The sequence below is a fragment of the Canis lupus genome, chromosome 31 (assembly GCF_048164855.1).
Source record: "Canis lupus baileyi chromosome 31, mCanLup2.hap1, whole genome shotgun sequence".
Taxonomy (NCBI): domain Eukaryota; kingdom Metazoa; phylum Chordata; class Mammalia; order Carnivora; family Canidae; genus Canis; species Canis lupus.
Window position 1 is genome coordinate 23,085,817 of NC_132868.1, and position 21,430 is coordinate 23,107,246.

Consider the following 21,430-nt stretch of genomic DNA (forward strand, 5'->3'; position numbering starts at 1 on the left):
TGTCTGTGCTTCCTCATAAATCTCAGTTTGGTGCCTCGAGCTATGTTTTTAATTCTGTGGTGGAGCTTTGAGATTTGAGATGAGTAGAAAGGAGGGGCAGCTGATGAAGGCAATAATGGAAGCTGCCATTTCTCCTGGGGACTTGCCTCCTCATTCATGTCTTCTATCAGGTGTTTTAAAGCCTTAGCTCAGCATCTGTGAAGGCCAGCATGGAAGGAGAGTGGGAAGTCAAGAGAAGGAATAGCTATGCTGTACTATGGCTATATTGTACTATGCCAAGGGATGCAATGCTTTGAAGGTTGTAGAATGTGTGGAATGAGTACATTAACCCAGACTAGTGACTGTCTGGCATATTTTTCTGGTTCAGCTAAAAATGACTTCAAGGAGAGGAGTCTTTCCCATCGAAAATAATTTATTGTCTTACAAAACTAGTTATCAAAGTAAGTTTTCTCTCCATTCAACTTGGAGTTCCTTTTTTGTGTGGTTCATTTATTTTTCATGATTGGTCCTTTGGCACTTGAATGATAGTTTCTTCTGTATAAACCTCATCTCTTCAACATGCCTTTGCTTTTTGTGGTGTAGAAGGCAAATCTATTCGGCTGCTATGATAGTTTAAAGTAGTAATTGCTTAGGTTTCCACCCTGGCAACAACTGTATTTGAGTAGAATTCTGAGTCTGAGTCACTGAGTAGAACGTGTAATTAGCAAGACTAAAGGAGGAACTCTGATCTTTGAAAATTCTGTTCCTCAGTTTATATATCTATAAAATCAAAGAATTGGAAACACATCTCTTAAAGGGCCTTCCAACTCAGACCGTGTCAGTGATCCTAAAAGTCTCCAACTGTTATAAAGTCTCTTTTTCCACCAAATTCTTATGAATCCTTATGAAGACTTTCCTCTACTTCTAGATCTTTCTGGGAGGTTACAAAATTTATCAGAAATGAAGGGTACATTGACCTTCTTGCTTCTACTACTGTCAGAATGGAGGCCACATCCAGCTGACTTCCTCAGGATGAAAATGGGAACAAAAAAAATTATAATAGATGAACTTCTACTTCTATAATGAGATGTATGGGTTTCTATTTGTACCTGTTTGAGGTATGGGAAAGAGATGATAGTAAGATAGGCCCAGAGATCATCAGACCCTGAGATTCCAGAGTTCAGAGATTGAGTCTTACTCATTTCTCTACCTGCAATTCATTTCTCTACTTTCTCCAGCATATTCTAGAGAATATGCTAATTAAATCATGGAATCAAAGATAGACAACTTACGGCTGTTTCAGGGAATTGCCTCTGAGGCGATTTAAAAGATTATTTTTAACCTATTAGAAAAGTTTTATAGAACTATGCTGACTCAGTAAAGAAAAAAGAACTGTAGGGATGTTTAAAGCTGACTGGACATCTCTCTAATGGATTTAATTTTAAGCTGGAAATTATATACATTAAAACACTGATAAAGCAGAAGCTAAACATATAAGTATTCTGACACTCAGAATCAGGTGGAGGAAGAGGGATCAGAAGGTGAATAAAAATGTAGAAGATTCCAGAACCTTCTCTGTTCTAGAAATTTGCTTCTCTGGTTTTGTCTAAGTAGGGATCATGGTATTTCTCCTATTCTTTGTTATTCTGTTCCTCTAGTGGTTCTTGAGTTGGTGATCTAATTAAGCCTGGTTTTATTCTTTATCATATTTCCTGTTAACTTCATTTATTTCTACCAAAGAAGTTTTAAAAAATGCTGTAGCCGTTAAATAACATTTAAGTAATATTTTGGTTTTGGCATTTGTTACCTAGGAATGTACCCCTACTTTGATTATCTTGACCATAATAGCTCAGTGAAAAAGATCCATTCTTCTTACCCTGACAATGTAACTTTTTTGTAATTTCCCTCTTCACTCCCAGGGCTACCTTATTTAACTGTAATCTCATAATTGATAATATTAAATATATATAAAAATCTACAGTTCCTTTGGAGACTGAGATTCCCTTTCTGACCTTTAGCTAGGATCTCTGGGCAGGCTTTTTGCCCACAGATGATGACGGTCTCCTTAGGGCAAATCTTTTAACTCTGTGTTGATTGGAAGGAAGGCTATGTTGTGTAATAGCAGGACCTTCACTTGGAATGTATTTTGTAATGATAGCTCAGAATGGTGAAACGACCCCTAAGTGAAGTCTTGGGAGACCAGAGCTCTCACCAGCCCATTTCTGTGTGTGGTGATGCTTCAGGAAAGCCTTAATCCTTCTGTGTCAGTTTTCTCATCTCCAGAAAGAAGGCACTGGGCTTTAGCTTCTAAGAGCCCTTCTAGCTCTGACATTCTCTAGTTTATAAACATTTAAATGCTATTCCATCATATGGTGGCTGATTTGTGTCTGGTAGGTGCTAAAGTTCCCTAGGAATTGTGGGACAATGCTCGATATGCTCTTTGGTAAGGGTGTGTTCAGGGGGCTAATCTGATACCTATAAGCTGAAGCCATAACCCAGAGACTTCTTTTAGATCTTGTATGTCCTTAACTGAATGAATGTGAGAAGCATCATGACCATAGCTGTCTATACCATTTACACAGTTACTAAGGTCATGAGATGTCACATGCCATGATGGAAACATGCCAAAGAACATATAGTAAAACTGAGATTCAGAAAATGAAACTAGCTTATTCATAGGCACACAGCGTTGTGTCAGAACCAAGACTCTTCTAACACAAGACTACCTGACATACTGTTCTTTGCATTTTTCACTTCACTTTGTTACCTCATATGATATCTTTCATGGTGAGCACAAGTAACTAATAAAGCACTTCTGGTCATAAAGACATCTATATTCTCCACCCTTTGTCCTAATGGCATTTGACAGAAGAAAAGATGATAGATTTTCATAGAACTCCGGTACTTAAGTCTTTGCTCAGAAGCACTGCCTTAATTGTACCTTTGGAGAGACTTCTTAGTTGTAGATTTATCTTCTCAGCTATCACCAGTGGAGCTTAGGAGAGAGTTTGCTGAACTCGTATATTTAGAAGTATGCTACATCTCTGAGAAATGTCATTGCCATGCTTAAATTGATTGGTTATTTAGAAATAGGGTCCCTCTTGAACTTCATGCTTAAACTTCATTTGAGGTTTCCCTAAGGTAAAAGAATATAGAACATACTTATTAGAGAAACTATCTTGGCAGATTTTCATTGCCTTTGGATAAAAACAAAATCGCACCCAGCACATAAATTGACATATGAAGCCGTAAATAATTCCATTGTGCAAGTTGTTTTAATGGATTAAAGCCAGAATGCTCCATTAACAAGCATGCATAGAATATTCACTGAGTTTAGAGTTTATTACCAGATAAGGGGAAGATAAGAAAGAAAGAAAAGAAAGAAAGAAGAAAGAAAGAAAGAAAGAAAGAAAGAAAGAAAGAAAGAAAGAAAGAAAGAAAGAAAGAAAGAAAGAAAGAAAGAAAAAACAGAATGAGGAACTTATGAAGAGGGTGATAAATATCAGCATAGCAGCTGGGAAAGTGAGAGGTTAGAAAGCATACTTTAGAAGTATGTACAATATGTTTCTTTCCTCTTTTCTTCTTCTTTTTTGTTTTTTCTTTCTGGTGGAAGGATTAAGTATAAGAAAGGTTCGGTGTCAGCTTTCAAACATAATGATCAAAAATCCGAGAACTGGGCAGTAGAATGTGCCAGGCTCTTTTCTTACTTTCCTTTTGAAAGAAGAATCTCAGAGATCAGCCAATAGGGGAGAGGGGTGGCATATGTATATGTGTGAGATTGTGTTTATACACATATCTACTTGGATAAACATTCAGAAGCCACAATAGCATTCCCAAAGGAATTCTTCCTTAATACAGGAAGTGACAGCTTTGTGAAGGCACCACAATTAAGCTCTGGGTTTTTATTCTAGATCCCAGGATTTAATTTCTAGAAGAAATGAGAGCTCTATGATGTTCTATGGGGCTGTTTAGAATTACAGGCAACTTAATTTTAAAGCTTATTAAATGCAAAGCACCTGAGCTTGGTTTAACCTCCAGGGATCTCTTTGCATTCAGAGATGTCTAAAACCACAAACCATAAATTCTGATGGACACATGTAAAAGAAGAGACCACAGGAATTACAGTTTTGTTATTCAACATGGCCACACTCTCCTGCCACAACTTCCCTTCTATCACTCCCAAGCTTCTTGCTTTGTATTTAGGTTTACCAGATGACGAGGCCAGAGCTATTCCAGACAGTATGTAAAAAAAGGCAGGCACAATTCTTTTATGAACTTTGATATGTTTGTTGCTGCAGCTTTGCTGGATGGGATATGTGCAGAGAATAAAGAACCATGAGATACAAAAGCTGAAGTGGCAGGCATGTTGAATTCATCATCATCATTCTATAGGATCTTATATACACAACTATCCTTAATGTTCTGTGTCTCTTCTCAGTCATTTTCTGCTTGTGTTTATGACTGTCATTTCCCTTCTCCTTGAAACTGTCTGCCACCTCAGCACCTCCAGTTCCTGTCCCACCACCTTGAATTATCCTCTCCCTTTCTCTTTTAACCCTTACCATCAGAATATTGGCATGTGGTCAATATCGCTATTTCCAGCCCTGGCCTGTCCTCAGCACCAGAGTCACACTTCCAACTAGGCATTTCCACACAGGAATCTCAACAACACCTGGAACTCATGATGTTTGGAACTGAATTTATCCTTTTATTCTTACCTCCTAAATGTCTGAACAATCAATTAGTAGGCAGCTACTTAGCATTATTTAAAGGCTGACTGAGACATTACATTACTTTCCCATACTTTTTGTTTTAATCTAGTGGAAATGGCTAATCTAAAGGAAACTCCTTTTTATAGGAGACAAGGAGAAGGCCTTAGGATCTACTGGGGGAGTCTGGAACAGCAGTCCCTCTTTTCCCGCTGGAACCCGTGGTCCACTGAAGTGCCTTATGCGACCTTCACTGAGCACCCTATGAAATACACCAGTGAGAAGTTCCTCGAAATTTGTAAGGTAGGCATCACTCCTGGATTAAACTTTGGTGTTGAAGCTGTATCTGTATGCTCCTAAGACATGTACTGTTCCAAAAAAAAAAAAAAAGGTAAGATACAACCTTGAATTATACAAACTTTGGAAGGTTTATAGATCTCTTTTTTTAGTAAACAATGGAGCAGTTTTAGATATTAAAAAAAAACATAATATTTATATTAACCATATTATGATGTTTCCTCCTTGCTTATTTCTTATCAAAAATTGTGTAATATCATTTACAAATTGCAATACTTGTATTTATCTGTTTATTGCCATCAGGTTACATATAATTTTTTGTATGTAATTAAATTCTAATTATTTTATTCAGAGAAGGAATGTAGGATAATGTGAAGTATAAACTCAGATATGGCTGTTTGGTAATTTTTGTCACTTTCCTTTCTGGACCTTGGTAGTCTCATCCCTAAAATGGACATAATGATCACTGTCCTTCCTTCTAACTTGATTGGAACACTGTAAGATTAAATGGGATAATGTGTTTATAAAAGCTTCATAAATTGTAAAGCAATTAAGAGTACTAATTGAGAGTATTTTTATGTCTTTCAATCTCATCTCCCCAAATAGATTTTAAGTTTATCAGTGGCAGGGTAAGTCCTTCTACTCTTTTTTTTATCCTCCCTAGGGAAACTTAGGCAGTACTTGCATACTAAATAGGCAGAAAGTAAAACATTGGAGGTGTAAATGCAGAGAAAGATTAGACTTTTATATTTTAAACAAAATCCGTATACATATAAGACTGCTTATAGACCTAGAAATTCTTGCCATCTCTGACCTTCCTACATTTACTTTTATATGCTGTCATTCACTTCTAAATATCACAATTCTCTATTTGCTATAAATTCAAAAATGGCAATATACATCTAAAGTCCTGTGGATGGATGGCATTGCCTGCATTATTTTCAACAATTCATGCAAGTATGTATATGTTATAAAAATAGTTTTAATTGATAAATCCCCTATTTTAAAAGGGATTTGAGACAAAATAGATGTGATTAAAGGGTAGACGGAGTCTTTATTCTCCCTAATATATAGGTGGAGTTGGCTTAAATCCCTTCTGCTCTCAGAAAGGTCAATGGTCTTTTCAAGATTCATGCAAATATCCTCAGGGGCTTATGGACTCTGGGTTTACCTCCAGCTTATTGCAGGCACTAAGATAGTTCATTGTGTGGATCCTGTGGTAGCCCAGTTTTACAATGTTGCAACCCAAGCTTCCACATCAGCCCGTAATCTGACTCTACCACCCAAAAGCAACAAAACAAAACAAAATGAGAGCAACAAAAGCACTTAAACAAGGCCCTGATGTGAAAGTAGACTTGCTGAGGTCTTCAAGGAGATGGAATGGGAATTTACACCATAATAATTGGTCCAGACTTCACAGGGAATATCAGTTCTCCCTATTTTTAAAAACCCTTATTAAAAGTAATACTCTGATAGATTGCTTCATAATCCTCTTTCCTCTCCTCTGAATCTTGTCTTGCTCCTCTGCAAACATATGCCCTTCCTCTTCCCCTTCTTCTTTTTCTTCTTTTTTTTTCTCTTTCTCCTCCTCCTCTTCTTCCTTTGCCTTCTTCTCCTTCCCCTTCTCTTCCTTCTTTTCTTTCTATTAACAGTTCAGAGTATTTTATCGTTTCTTTTTTTCTTTTTAACACCTGCTAATTCAACCCAAAATGCTTAGTAATGTATTTTTCCAAAGCCATTTCCCACCTTTAAAGGAAGTCTAGTTCTGGTCATTAAAATAATATGTATTTTTGCATTAATAGTCATTGTATTTTATTGTAAGTTAAAACAAATACCAACTGCCTTGGTTATTACATCCATCACTTCATGAGCCAAATCTCTTTTTCATCATACCTGATGCATTAAGTCCTTACTCCCTGAATATCCTTTGCTGGAAAACGTTCAGGGTAAGGAATTAAATAATAAGTTCTAGTAATTGCAGAGAAATGGTGCTGCATTACTCTAATTCTTGATGGTACTTTGCTTTATTATGATACATATATGTACAATCAAATAATTTTAAAAGGAAGATCAGAAGTAAAATGTCAAAAGGGGAACAGAATAATTTTTTCCCAAATACTGTGAATGTGGTTAGTAGAATGGAGTATTAATTTTATACAAGCTTTCCTATAAGTCAAGGTGAAAAGGAAAACTCAGTGTTTATTTTACATAGCTCGTATTAAATGGGAGTAAGAATAACAGGTGTGCTTGTGTGCACACCAGCACACGTGTGCATGTGAGTATAATGCATGGCTGTTAGTTGGTTGGTTGATTTTCAATCAAATTATTTTGTGGGTCTGTTAAGTGTACTTCCTTTATGACTTTTCTCTTTAAACTATTCTTCCAAAGCTTTTTTTTTTTTTTTTTTTTTTTTTAATTTCCTGGCAACAGTCTGGCACTTTTCATTTGCCAAACTATTTCTTATTCAAAGGCCACCCCAAGTCCCAACTCTCTATGAAAACAAGTGATCTCCATCTGTGATGTGAGATGATGAGTACTCTGATCCAGTCTTAATTTCTCTTTTGTTGTTGGTTTTTATGTCACAATATTATTTGTGTTTAGGATATTTTCCAAGGTTGACTTTGATTAATACTCAGTTATATTAATGTAAAAGAGTAAATAAGAAGAAAGATAATTCTGAGGACATAGAATTCTGTTATGTATTTTGGCACAACATAAAAATTTAAAAGGATGATATAAACTAGTTTTTCCATTCCCCTATAAATGAAATGAGAAAAGTAGAAAAATAGGGGTAAAATGTATAACTAAATCAAATACGTGAAGCAATTTAATTCAATTTATCAAATCTATTACGGCACAGGAAAAGGAATTCTGTAGAGCTGGGTTATACATAGTCAAAATTTTTAAATGATTTACAATATAATGGGAAACTTATTTTAAAAAATACATTTAATAAAAAAATACATTTAAAAAATCCCAATTTATTCTTACTCAGAGTCTTTTCTTGTATAGCACATGCTATTTATTTATTGACAATTATTTTCTGACACCCACAAAGTACAGGTATTATTGTTCAGGATACAAACAAAAATGAGACAAGATTCATGTCTTTGTGGAAGGCATTGCTTAACAAAGGAAGTAGATAAAAATGCAAAGATTTTTAAATGAGTACTAAATTGACTAGAACAGAAGTTTAGATGAAATGAAGAGGGATAGAGTCACATGAAGGTACCAGGAATGTTCTTAAACACAGAATAATTTATTTTACCTGGAGTTCAATCTTACATATTCCCTATCATGATTGCAATGGCTCAAATAATAGGTATAAGTGCTTAAGTTAAGGGCAGTTGGAATGGAGAGAAGATAAAGAAATTTTGAGACATTTAAGACAAAGAATTAATGGAAGCAGATAACTTACAGGATATAGTAGTAGGTGGAGGAGAGAGCGAGGTGGAAGATAATGTGGTTTCTGGCTTCGGTAGATGGTGATTCCATTTTTTTTTTTTTTATTGGTGTTTAATTTACCAACATACAGAATAACCCCCAGTGCCCGTCACCCAATCACTCCCACCCCCCGCCCTCCTCCCCTTCCACCACCCCTAGTTCGTTTCCCAGAGTTAGCAGTCTTTACGTTCGGTCTCCCTTTCTGATATTTCCATTATTTGAATGGGGAAAAGTGAAAGGAGAGTAGGTTTGGAGGTCCATTTTAGAACATGTTGAGTTTGACACATCCATGAAACATGAGGTTCAGCTTGTTGTCAGGAAGTTAGAACGTTAGGCCTGAAGCTCAGGAGAAAAAAAACTAAACTGGTGATAGGGGTTTTAGATCATAGAACTCTGGGTCAAAGCTGAGTCATGGGCTTGGTTGGTCAGGCAGGTACCATAGGAAAGAGCATAATGGACACATTAATTGCATTCAAATTCAAATTTATATTACCTCTAGTTCTCTTAACATTGATCTAAAAAATGACTATAAAAATTATCAAAATAGCATTAAAACATATCATTTTTCTTGTATTCATCTCACTAACTCTGTAGCATTCTACATCTGGCGAATATGATGGTCGAATGGCCTCTTTCCAGACATTCTTGCTTATCTCTGAGCCTCACCAACTTGTTCTAATCTGTATATGCATATACTTTGCATTACTCATAGAAAAGAATTGTGAAAATAGGAAATAATTTTTTGGCATTATTTTCTTGTTACAAGACATAAAAATAATCTCATGTAGTATTATGTAATAGATTATATTTATTGATTACAGTTTGCATGTTTTCATATAATTCAACTAACAAAAACCCTGTGAGGTCAAGATAGCTATCTCTATTTTTAAAATGAAGGTACTTAGAGTGATTAAGTGAATTGACTAAGGAATTACGATAAAATAGCGTTATTTCTACACCTAAGCAATTTGTTAATAAGCAGGGAAATGGGTATAAACCTGAAGAAACTCTGTGTGATGTAATGTGATATATTATACTTATGATAGGACTCAATTATCCTGAATTGTTTAGTCCACTTTCTGTTTGTAATTTGGAGTCTCATCTCCCCTGTTTTAAACGTAGCCTTCCTGAGTTCTTAGGATGTGTGGACAGTCTTGGTGGGAGGAACTAATGGCTGAGCCCAGAGCTGGTGAATAATAGTGAATGGGAATTAATGCTCTATAGACAAATCAAGGGGATTTACAGGCCAATCCTTTTTATTCTTTTCTGGCATATTTACTCTTCTTTTCAAGGGAATTATGAAAGTGAAACGATCAATGTTTTAGCAATCACAATATAACTTTACATCCTTAACTCCTTAGCTCTGCTTCACATCAATTTGACAAATATTCATTGAATATCCACCTGGCATTGAATACTACATGCTGAGCAGTGTGCTAGTAAGCTGGGATATGGGGAAGAATACAACAGATTTTGCCCTCCAGACACTTACCGAGTAACGGGAGAAAACAAAAAAGTAATTAACAAATTATACTTTAATATGCTAAGACTGTTAATAGAGGGCTTCACAAGTTTCTATAGGAGCCCAGAAGAGGGAACAAGTAAGTCCAAAAGTTAATGGGTATGATGACATTTGAAGTGAAATTCAAAGTATGAGTGATTTAAGCATCAAAGGATTTGGGAAAAGACATTTTAAATAAAAGGAAGATGGTTGGTACCGGAAATTACCAAAGTATATGAAATGTTCTTGAATAAAGAATAGTTCATTTGAGCTAGACTTTAAATCATGTGCGTGTAAGGATGTGTGTTGACGGGGGGAATGGAATAGGACGAGGATGCAAATTAGAAGGTATAGAAACCTCTCTTGGTGGAAAGACGCTTCTGTCTCAGCCTCCTTTTCCTCTCTCCACACCTGAACATACCCACAATCAAGGCGTCTCCATGAAGATAATTCCAGGTAAAATGTGCCAGAATGATATATACATTCTATCCAGTTGTGTGACTTTTCAAGTGGTTTCCAGGATTGGGTATTGGATGGACTTACTCTTTATCCCAGCATGCTTCACTTTCTACAGAGGGAGGCTGAAACATGTAGCCTGAAGGTTTGGAAAATCTGTTCAGCTGAGGAATGCAGGCCTACAGGCATGAAAACTGGTCTCTTTACCCAGTGTAAACAGGAAGCAAGTTATGGTTGTAATAAGGAAAACTGAGACTCTAGGCAGTGAACTGCTGGCAGACGGCACCTGAAGCAACCCAGGAGCCCAGTCACTCAGCTGGTAAATCATTGCTGTAAAGTCAAGAAGAAGGTTCAGCACTCCCCCCGACCTCCAACACACCCACCCACACACGCTGCTTGCTATACTTTACCCTAACCAGCACACAGCTCCTATGTAATCCGAGTTGTTAAAACTTGACCCTCTGTTTTTGAGACTGGAATAAAAGAAGGAGCCAGGGGTGGGTGTATAAAAGCTTTTAGAGAAAAGTATGTGGCTGGTGGCATTCATATCAGATGACACCGCGTTCCTGTCACACAGATTGAATTCAGGTGCTTGAAATGCTCAAGAGCCAGCTTGGGGACTTGGCCTTTTGTCTGCCTTTCCTTCAACATACTGCTTGTCACTTTGTCTTCATGGTCCCTCCTCCTTTTAGAGGGCTCACCGAAATGACTAGAAATAAAATGCATCTGACTCTAATGAAATGCCAAGTTCATTGAGTATGAAATAGTGTCAACTTTTCTTTCCAGCACTATGCTGACAGTCCAGAGGGTGTTGGCAATGGGAATGTTGAGGTGAATTACATTTTGGTCTTCAAGAAGTCATAGTTTGATGATGACATTGTCAATGATTTAGTGACAATATTTGTTTATTACTAGTAATAGGCTTCCTTATTGGCCTTTGAAGTATGCTCCAAATTCAAACCTCATCTCATTCCACTTCCCCAACCCTTCCTGAAATACATGAATATGTGCACCTGTACATGTAGAGCTTATATACAAACCCTGTAAGATTAAGATTTAATCTTACAGCCACCCTCTGCATTTAATGCTATTAATTCTTTTTCTTTCCTTTCCCCTTTCCTTTCCTTTCCTTTCCTTTCCTTTCCTTTCCTTTCCTTTCCTTTCCTTTCCTTTCCTTTCCTTTCCTTTCCTTCCCTTCCCTTCCCTTCCCTTCCCTTCCCTTCCCTCTCCTCTCCTCTCCTCTCCTCTCCTCTCCTCTCCTCTCCTCTCCTCTCCTTTCCTTCCCTTTCCTTTTCTTTTCCATAAAGAAACTATAAAATTCAGAGAGTTTGAATAACTTGTCCACAATCACTAGTGAGTGCTATATTTGCAACCCAAGATTGGATCTGTTTGATCTCAGTATTCATGTTACATCATTCATACTTCCTTTAGTTCAGTGCTTTCCAACAGGGCACCCTTTTGCCTCCTGGGGGACATTTGGCAATGTCTCAAGATATTTTCGATTCTCACACCCAGGGTAGGGATGCTATTGGTAACTGGTGGGTAGAGGCTAGTTAGGTTACTTAATATCCTAAAATGCAGAGGACATTGTTCCCCACAGCAAAGAATTATTTGGCACAAAATAACAATAGTCCCAAGTAAAGGAAGCTTGGTTTACTTATATAGGCAAACAGCCACACTTGTGACTCTAATTCTTAGAAAATTGAATGAAATATTCAGTGGAGATATAAATGAGATGCAATAGAATAAAATATTAATTTTTACCTTGAGTATATGGGAAGACATTGTGGGAGAGAGAGGATTTGAGCTTGATTTTGAAAAATGAATAGGAGCATAGACAATATAGATCTTTGTGGATTAAATAGATTGTCAGAGCTAGAGATTGCTAGTCAAGCTTAATATATAGTGTTTTTCAAATTTTTTTTAGAAGCAAAAGACTTTTAAAAATAAAATTTTACTTGAAACCCAAATATATAAAACTGTTAAAAATAGAGCAGCTCTAATTGATGTGATTACAGGGACTGGAGTATGTTACCTGCTTGGCTTCCACATCTCCTCAAACCCTCAGGAATATCTGTTGTCCCAACATTGTTATTAACAGTACTTCCTTTCTTTTCAAAAGAATCTTGGTCCAGATGATAAATTACATGGTCATTTAACCTAAGAGGAAATGCAGTGTTCTAAAGAATATCATTTGAAAATTACAGAGTATAGTTTTTTCCTACCCCTTCCACAAGATTCAGAACATAATTCCTTTTCTAAATATTAGAGTTTTACTGCTCATAATAGTAGTGTATTATAGAAGAGAAGATTTTAAGACTTGGGCCTAAGATTTTGCTCAGTTGCTTGCTAGTGATTTATCACTGGACAAATCTCTGAAACACTTGGACTCTCAGTTTACCCATTAGATCTCCTATGCATTGCCCCCAATACCTGGCATTTTGTCCAATAAAGCTGTCTGAATTTGTGGATTTCTAATCCCTGCCCTATATCCTATCTTGTGTAGACTACTAACTTCACTTTATGAGCATTGTTCTTGACTTCAGGATCTATAATTATTATTTTGGAATTGTTGAGTATAGACACAAACCTATCATCTATATTTCTGCATGCTCTGGGCCCATGTATCCACTGACCATTAGAAATTATTATGAGTCTTACTGGTTAGATACCTCAAACCACATATCTAGAACAGAATCCTTGATCCCTGTACCTCACTGCTTGCAAGCCCTTCTCCCACCAAGGTTTTCCCAATCCAGTCATGAAATCACTTTCTACCCAGTTTCTCAGATCAAAAATCTAGGTGTCATCTTTGATTCCTCTGTTCTTTTCATCCCCTATATTATGCCAGCAAATTCTACAACTCTGCCTCCAAGTAGTATCCCTAAGTCAACCAGTTCTCATGTTCTCCACTGCTCTCTTTGTCCAAGGCACCGTCGTCTCTTGCCTGGACTACTAAAGCAAATTTCAAACTACTCTTAATATTCCTGCTCCCTTTCTTGACCCTAACAGTAGATTCTCCATACAACAAGATAATTTTTTAAAAACAAACAAGCAAACAAAAAAACACCAAAACCCCCAAACAAAACAAAAACATACATCACTAAACTTAACTTTAAAATCGCTTCAATTCAAAGTCCTTAATATGGCCCACAAGGTGCTCTGTGCCTAAGGTTTCATTTCCATCTCTTTCATTTGATCACTCTATTCTAGCCTAGTCGATCAGGCTTTTTCCCTATTTCGTGAATTAACTAAGCTCATCCCTACCTCACAGCCGGTTCAAGTGCTTTTATTTTCTCTCTGGAATACCTTCTCTAGACAGCTGCCTCTTTTTCATCCTTTGGGCCTCAGATCAAGTTTTACGTCCACAGAATGACTATCTTGAATATGATATGTGAAATAACCCTCAATCCTATTATTTTACCCTTTTCCACATTTTATCTTCTCCTAGAATCTATCACCATCAAAAGCATCTATATTTACTTTTACATTTTTTCATACCACAAGAATGTAAGCTCCATGGGAACAGGATGCCTGTATTGCTTATCTAGTCCATAGTACTTGGAAAATGCCTGGTGAAAAAAAAAAAAAAAGAAAAAGAAAATGCCTGGTGAATAGTGTAGGTGTTTCATTAATATTTTTTGAATGACTTTAGATGCTTTTTAATCTATTAGTGACACAGAGAGTTAGTTTACAGTATTAATACTGATAGAAGTAATTCATATATATACAGAAAATTAAAGCAGGTAAAATTAAAATGGCAGCTGGTAGCCTTACATAGCTAATAAACAAACTGAGGAATTGCCTGTTATTTTTGACACTAAGAAGCAAAATTTGGCTTGAGGAAAGTTAGTGTTAGTAGAGTTAAACACAAAATTAAATTAACAACTAAAAATCACACTCAGGGGATTCCTGGGTGGCTCAGCGGTTGAGCATCTGCCTTTGGCTCAGGGCATGATCCCGGGCTTTGGGATCGAATCCCACATCAGGCTTCCTGCATGGAGTCTGCTTCTCCCTCACCTGTGTCTCTGCCTCTCTCTCTCTCTCTCTCTCTGTGTCTCTCATGAATAAATAAATAAAATCTTTTTAAAAAATGAAATAAGATAAATCACACTCAGGAAAATAACAATATTAAAGATAATATCCTCAGAAGAAAACTTAACTGACTAAATTTGAAATGGACAAAATTCACCTTTTTTATTTAATTTAATTTATAGACATAAATTTATTTAATGGAAATTTTTCAGGAAAAAATGGGAACATTTATAAGTTATTTGTTTCAGATGGGAAATTATTCAGTGAACCCAATTGTCTTGGTGTAATTCATATCCAAAACCACATTCTTAATGAAGATTCAGTAATGCTTGTATAATTTTGATATAGGTTCATATTTAAAAATATAAAGATAAACAGAGAAAAAGTGTCATGTTGCATCTGGTTTTCTTTTGAACTTTTTCTCCTTGGTCAATTGAAAACTTCAATAATCTTGGGGAACTAATGTTCAGGATTTTTTTTTCCAATCCAGAGTTTAAAGGCTTTTTATTTTGAAATAATTTTAGACTTCTAGGAAAATTGCAGAGATAGTAAAGTTGCTGGATACCTGTCATTCAAATTTTATAATATAATATAGTTATCAAAACCTGGGGATTAAACATTGGTACAATAATATAATATAAACTACAGGTCTTATTCACATTTCACTGGATTTTTGTTTTGTTTTTCCTAATGTCCTCTGTCTGTCCCAGGATCCAGTCCAGGATAACATATTGAGTTGTTCTGTCTTTTTATTCTCCTCCAAACTGTGACAGTTTCTCATTCTTTCTTTGTTTTCACGATCTTGGCACTTCTGATGAATACTGGTCAGTTGTTTTGTAGAATGTCTCTCAATTTGGGTTGCCTAATGTTTTCTCATGATTAAATTGAGATTTGCTTTTTGGGTGCAGACTATAGGAATGATGCTGTGTCTTCACTGTAGGCTTATGATGCCTATATGTCTTATTACTAGTGGTGTTAAACTTGATCACTTACTTAAAATGGTGTATGCTGAATTTCTCCACTGCAAAGTCAATATTTTTCTCTTTATAACTGATAAATGTCTTGGGGGAGATACTTTGATGTTCAAGCCATGTTTCTTGAAATCATAGTTTCTGAGTAGAATTTGATGTTTCTTTGGCATCCAGAGAAATCTGTTACTTTTAAAAACCTCATATCAGAGTTAAAAAATTGTTTTCTGGAGACTATGAATCACATTGAGATTGGCATTCTAAGTATGGAATTAAAGGGAATGGAACTAAGGAAGTTAAAGTCTTCTCTGCCTATAAATAATGTAAATTTTTATATCTATAAACAATATGCTTTATAAAATAGTTTTGAAACATTCACTTAAATTCATACAACAATCTGATGAGGTTGGCATTTCGTATTATCATTATTATTATTTTCCAATTTTCAGATGTATAAACTGTGATGGAGTAGACATGGTCAGATATCAGTGAGTTCTATATCATTGGATATGTCTATCCAGAAGGATTTGGCTTCTTGATGAAGATGTGGCAAGGCAAACAATAGATGAGTGGCTGGAATTGATAAGCTGAAGATCACTTCTGATCTTAAGACTCTATAATTTTAAAACTAGTGATTAGGGACGCCAGGGTGGCTCAACGGTTGAGCGTCTGCCTTCAGCTCAGGGTGTGATCCCAGGATCCAGAATCAAGTCCCACATCGGGCTCCTTGCACGGAGCCTGCTTCTCCCTCTGCCTGTGTCTCTGCCTCTCTCTATGTGTATCTCTCATGAATAAATAAATTAAATATTAAAAAAAATAAAATATAGTGATTAAAAGTCTGTGTTATTAACTTATCCTCCTTTTGCTTTCCGCTTTTGGAAGTTGAAGAAAGAACTTCTTTCTGCTTTCTTATTCAATCAACTAAAGCACTGGTGGAGTTTGCTGAAAGGAAGGATGTTCTTCCTTTTAGAATCCTCAGGCTGTATGATTATAGTTTGTATCATTCAGTAACAGCAATGTGTAGATCCTCTTTAAGATCTCAAAGAGGATGCTGGAACTGCAAACTAGTAATAAGAAGTACCTTCTGTCTGTCTTTGCTGCTATAGACCGAAGCTCATGGAGAACAAGCAAAATCCTACTTCTGTCTTAGTTACATAGCCGCAGTGAAGTGAGTCTATTTTTTTTTTAAATTAATGTTTTGGTATTACTCAATTAGGTAAATATTACTTTAACGAAAAGTAGAGAGACAGGACTGCCTAGGTGGCTCAGCTGGTGAAGCGTCCAACTCTTGATTTCAGCTCAGGTCACAGTCTTTTGGGATTGAGCCACAAGTCAGCTCCATGCTCAGCAGAGAGTTGGCCTAAGCTTCTCTCTCTCCCTTTCCCTCTGTCCGCCCCTTCCCCCCCCCCACTCTATCTCTCTTCCTCTAAAATAAATAAATCTTTTTTTAAAAGAAGAGAGACAAATACATCTGTTTATTTAGAAGAGAGACAAATACATCTAAAATAAATAAATAAAGCTTTTTTTAAAAAAGAAGAGAGACAAACACATCTGTTTATTTTGAAATCGAAATATTGAGGTACTCCAGAAAACTATATTGTTTTATCATCATAGTCACTATTTTTTTCTTTACTTCTGATTTCAATGCTTCTTTTCAAAAGAATAACTGAGGCTCAAAGAGGGGAAATGAATTTACAATGTTACATGGTTAGAAAATTATAGAAGTTTAATTTGCATGGCCTTTTTTTTTTTTTCTTATGGGTTAGGTCAACTAGCAATCATAGATACATTCTACATTTAAAATGTTTTTTTCTTCCTAATAAGGGAACTAAGGCTAGAACAAGGAAGTGATTTGCCCAAGGGCAATGTAAAATTAAGAATCCAGGATGAGATCCATATGGAAAACTATATTATGGGGAAAGACTACAGGCTTCTCTTTCTTCATTGAATCATCATTCTTGTGGTAGTCCCTTAAAGCAAAGATTGGTCTCCTCCTGGACAAATGGGAAGAACAATGGTCACTTTATATAGTATGCTTAATAATTTGAACTGATATTGAAATAAACTCTAATAGGAGTATTAATTTAGATTAGTGGCCAGTTGTCTAGGAAATATTTGGATCTCACTGTGAATAAGATTTTATTCCCAATGTTCTTTTTAACCTTGATAGAGAAAGTGCAGTGATTGTGGGTAAGTCCTTATACCTTCTATGAGCCTTGGTTTTCTAACATGGAAATGGTGATACATTCTTTAACCTACCTAATACATGCATATTAGAAAGAAATCATGGAAATAAAAGAACTTGTTGGAAATACAAAGATATAAGCTTTCCTGCTTCATTTCCTTTCTTATCTATTTAGAATGCTTCCTAAATTACCTTCCTCTTAACCCAATTCAACTTGGCTTGACCAAAAGAGGGAGTTTTTCTTTTATTCACTTAAGGTAAAAGTTCAGGATCAGCTGATCTACTAATTTGAAGTACTGTGTCAAGAATTCATCTTTCTCTACATCTTAGTTCTTTTATTTTTATTGGCTTCAGTTTCAGGCAGATTCTCACTATATGTGGCAAAATGACCATGAATACCTCCAGGCTTGTTCTATAAGTTTTGCAACAGTGTTAGTTATGTGCCAACACCTGAACCAATCTCTGTGACCAGAGAAATGGACTCCTCTGATTGGTTAGGCCTGAGCCATATGCTAAAGTTAGTTCCACTTAAACTATTTGAGCTAAATAGTTCAAGAGGATGGTTATCTAAAGAACAAATGAGGTACTCTTAATGAAAGAAGAATCTCAAATGCTAGAAAGGATGCTGGGTTGGAAAAAACCAATAGCTGTTGACTATGCGCCCCCCCACCCCCCGCCCGTCCCATTTTACTTATTGACACCATATGAATCCTATGAGGATTGTCTCAAGAGTTTCCTTTTGAAGTCATTCTGATCCTCTAACTACACATGATTTCTCCCTCTTTTGTGTTCTCTTAGCATCTTGTGCCTCTTCTGCTGCGTATTTTCACAAACTTTGTATAATTATTACAAGTTCATTTTTTAGGGGCACCTGGATGGCTCAGTCAATTGAGCATGTGGCTCTTGATTTTAGTTCGGGTCATGATCTTGGAGTCCTGGGACTGAGCTCCACCTAGGGCTCCATGCTTAGCATTGGGTCTGCTTATCCCTCTTCATCTGCTCCTCTCCCTGTTCTGTTTCTCTTAAGTAAATAAATAAAAATGTTCATTTCTTAGATTACTATAGTATTAGTTCTTTAGAGACAGAGACTATATCTTACCTGTCTTTAATTCTTCAACAGCACCCAACAGGTATCTGATTCATAATAGACTATCAGCAAATATTTATTAAACTGACTTCTTAATGTTGTACAAATTATGAAGGATGAAAAACAAATAGGATGAGGCAGACAGTTTTATTATGTACATAAATTTATTGACTGATTAATTTATTAAAAGACTAACAGAAGCAATGTTGACAATTCTGAGAAATGATTTCTGTATAGGTAAGGATAGCTGCAACCCCAGGAGAGTGGTCAGCTTTGGTGAGGACTGGTTGGGAAGGAAGTGTCTCTGGACCTACTCTGCATTTACTAACTCTGTGCCTTCTTTTCCTCTTCAGTTGTCTGGGTTCACGTCTAAGATTGTTCCAGCTATCCAGAATGCACACAAGAATTCCCCTGGATCTGGAAGAGGAAAGGGACTGATGGTGCTAACTGAACCCATTTTGATTGAGACCTACACCGGGCTGATGTCATTCATTGGAAATCGCAACAAACTTGGCTATTCCCTTGCCCGGGGGAGTATTGGTTTTTGAGACTCTTTTTGGTGTATTAGTATGTCATCCATCAATATATCTTTATTGAAGATTCTGTTTCAGACCACGGTATTTTTAGACTGAAACAATTAATTACTTTTAAATACTACTTCATGATTTTGAATACTTAGTATTTTTAGGAAATCTAAAAGCTTGATTAGACTGTCAGATGAACACTTCAGACCTCATATAAGAATAATCAAATTTGGGCAGCCTGGGTAGCTCAGTGGTTTAGCGCTGCCTTCAGCCCAGGGTGTGATCCTGGAGTCCCAGGATCGAGTCCCACATCAGGCTCCCTGCATGGAGCCTGCTTCTCCCTCTGCCTGCGTCCCTGCCTCTCTCTCTCTTTCTCTGTGTCTCATGAATAAATAAATAAAATCTTAAAAAAAATAATCAAATTTCCTAAAACCAAAAAATAAGTTCTCTTGAGCTCATCAAATAATGTTACCAATGAATACCTGATCATAAACTGAGGGCAGACTCTCTGGGTTCTCTTATTCCTCCATCCTCTAAATATAGGTAGGTATTTTCTGGGTCTGGATCTCAAGCCCTTTGGTTCTGATCTTCTCTTTCATTGGGGTCTGACTGTATTAGTTTAGCTGCTCTTTTTATGAGGATGACTTCCAAATTCATATTTCCATCCCTAATATTTCTTCAGGATTTGCTTTTGTATTTCTTTCTGCTGATCATATATATCAGTGTTCCAATGGCCACTCACATGCAGCATCTTCAAAATCCTGGAGTTCTCTGTGGCATTTTTATGGTTCCAGTAATTGTCCCTGAAATCCATCAATTTTGCTATATCTAAATTCATTGCCAAATGATTTTGTATGGTATCGTATCTTTCATAGTCTGTTTGGGTTGTTATTATAAAATACCACAGAGTGCATGGCTTATAAAAAAACAGAAGTTTATTTTGCACAGTTCTGGAGGCTGGAATTCAGAGTTCAGGGTTCTAGCATAGTCAGGTAAGGGCCTTCTTCCTGGGTTGCAGACTTCTTGTTATATAGTCACATGGTAAAGAGGCAATAGGGTTCTCCTGTGCTTCTTTTTATAAGGGCATTAATTTTATTCATGAGGGCTCTGCTTTCATGACCTAATCACCTCCCAGAGGTCCCACCTCATAATACCATCACATTGGGCTTTAGGATTTTAACGTATGAATTTTGAGGGGACACCAACTATCAGACCATAGCAGTACCCAATTTATGTGTGGCTTGGCATTGTACCCCAATGCCCAGAGGTCAAGCTTAAAGTTCACTCTTCTTTGAAAATTGGTCATGAATTCCTTCTCCTTCACATTTTCATAGGTATATATTATTAGATCAAGTCTTTTATTCTGTTCACCTGGATAATTTTGCCATTAGACTCTATTCTAATCCATCCTGCATTGGTTGTCAGATATCTAAAGCACAATTTAATCCTATCACTCCTTGCTCAAGAATTTTTAATGGATTATTCCTTTTGCAGTTTTTTGTTTAAACATTTATTAAACAAAATTTATTTTTTTTCCAATAGCAGACACTTCCCTTCTTTTGAAATCTGTTTTGGATTCCTAATATGTAAAATAGGTAGAAGTGAGGCCACTAAGATAGAAGTGGACATGGGATTGCCTCTGGATTCCTCTTTCTTGGGTCTCAGAGGTGTCCCCTGTAGAATGTCGATGGCTCCCAGAGGTTTTGAGAAGCATGTTTTCAAAACTACTGTCCGAACCTATTTTGTTTCCTTTGCTCTTTTCTCTCATATTTTCTTTTTCTTTCCCTGATGAATGTCTCATTTCAAACAACTCAGAAGATTATTTCACCTGTTCTCATCTCTTCAAGTTTTTCTTTCTCAGTTTTTCAATTTAATTTTTAAATTTATTTTGAAAAGAAGCTCTGAATGCTGAACACCATAAATATTATTATAATCAGCTTTTCAAGTCTGTCTCAAGAATCAAAGTTAAGACACCTTGGTTGGTATTCAAGTTAAAAATTCCAGCTATTTTTTTTTTTTTTTTTTTTTTTGGTAGGGAGGTTGTGCAGAGTGTATTTTTAAAGTCTTTTCTTCTAAAAATTTATTTCCTCAATTTCAAAGATTTGTCCTCTGATTCATTAACAAACATTGATTTGACGCAGGCATTCAAAACCCACGCCTTGAATAACTCTCGTTTCATTTTGTCTTTGTTTACTTCCATTAGGATTTTTCTCTCTCTCTCCCCCTTTCCCCTTCTGAGCACTCA

At 36.3% G+C, this 21,430-nt stretch overlaps 1 protein-coding gene and 1 long non-coding RNA gene across 14 annotated transcripts in view; one reads left to right on the forward strand and one right to left on the reverse strand.

Annotated features, from left to right (window-relative positions):
- LOC140622189 (uncharacterized) overlaps nt 1-13,791 on the reverse strand; it is a 55,578-nt gene extending 41,787 nt beyond the window's left edge. For all 11 annotated transcript variants that reach the window (XR_012021928.1, XR_012021931.1, XR_012021929.1 and 8 more), the window contains exon 1: nt 13,654-13,791. This is a non-coding gene — a long non-coding RNA (uncharacterized lncRNA). The remainder of the gene's footprint in view (nt 1-13,653) is intronic.
- TPRG1 (tumor protein p63 regulated 1) overlaps nt 1-19,264 on the forward strand; it is a 136,587-nt gene extending 117,323 nt beyond the window's left edge. For all 3 annotated transcript variants that reach the window (XM_072807819.1, XM_072807820.1, XM_072807821.1), the window contains 2 exons: nt 4,838-4,991; nt 19,015-19,264. In XM_072807819.1, coding sequence (XP_072663920.1) covers nt 4,838-4,991; nt 19,015-19,209 — 349 coding nt within the window. In that variant the 3' untranslated portion in view covers nt 19,210-19,264. The remainder of the gene's footprint in view (nt 1-4,837; nt 4,992-19,014) is intronic.
- Nucleotides 19,265-21,430: the final 2,166 nt, after the last annotated feature.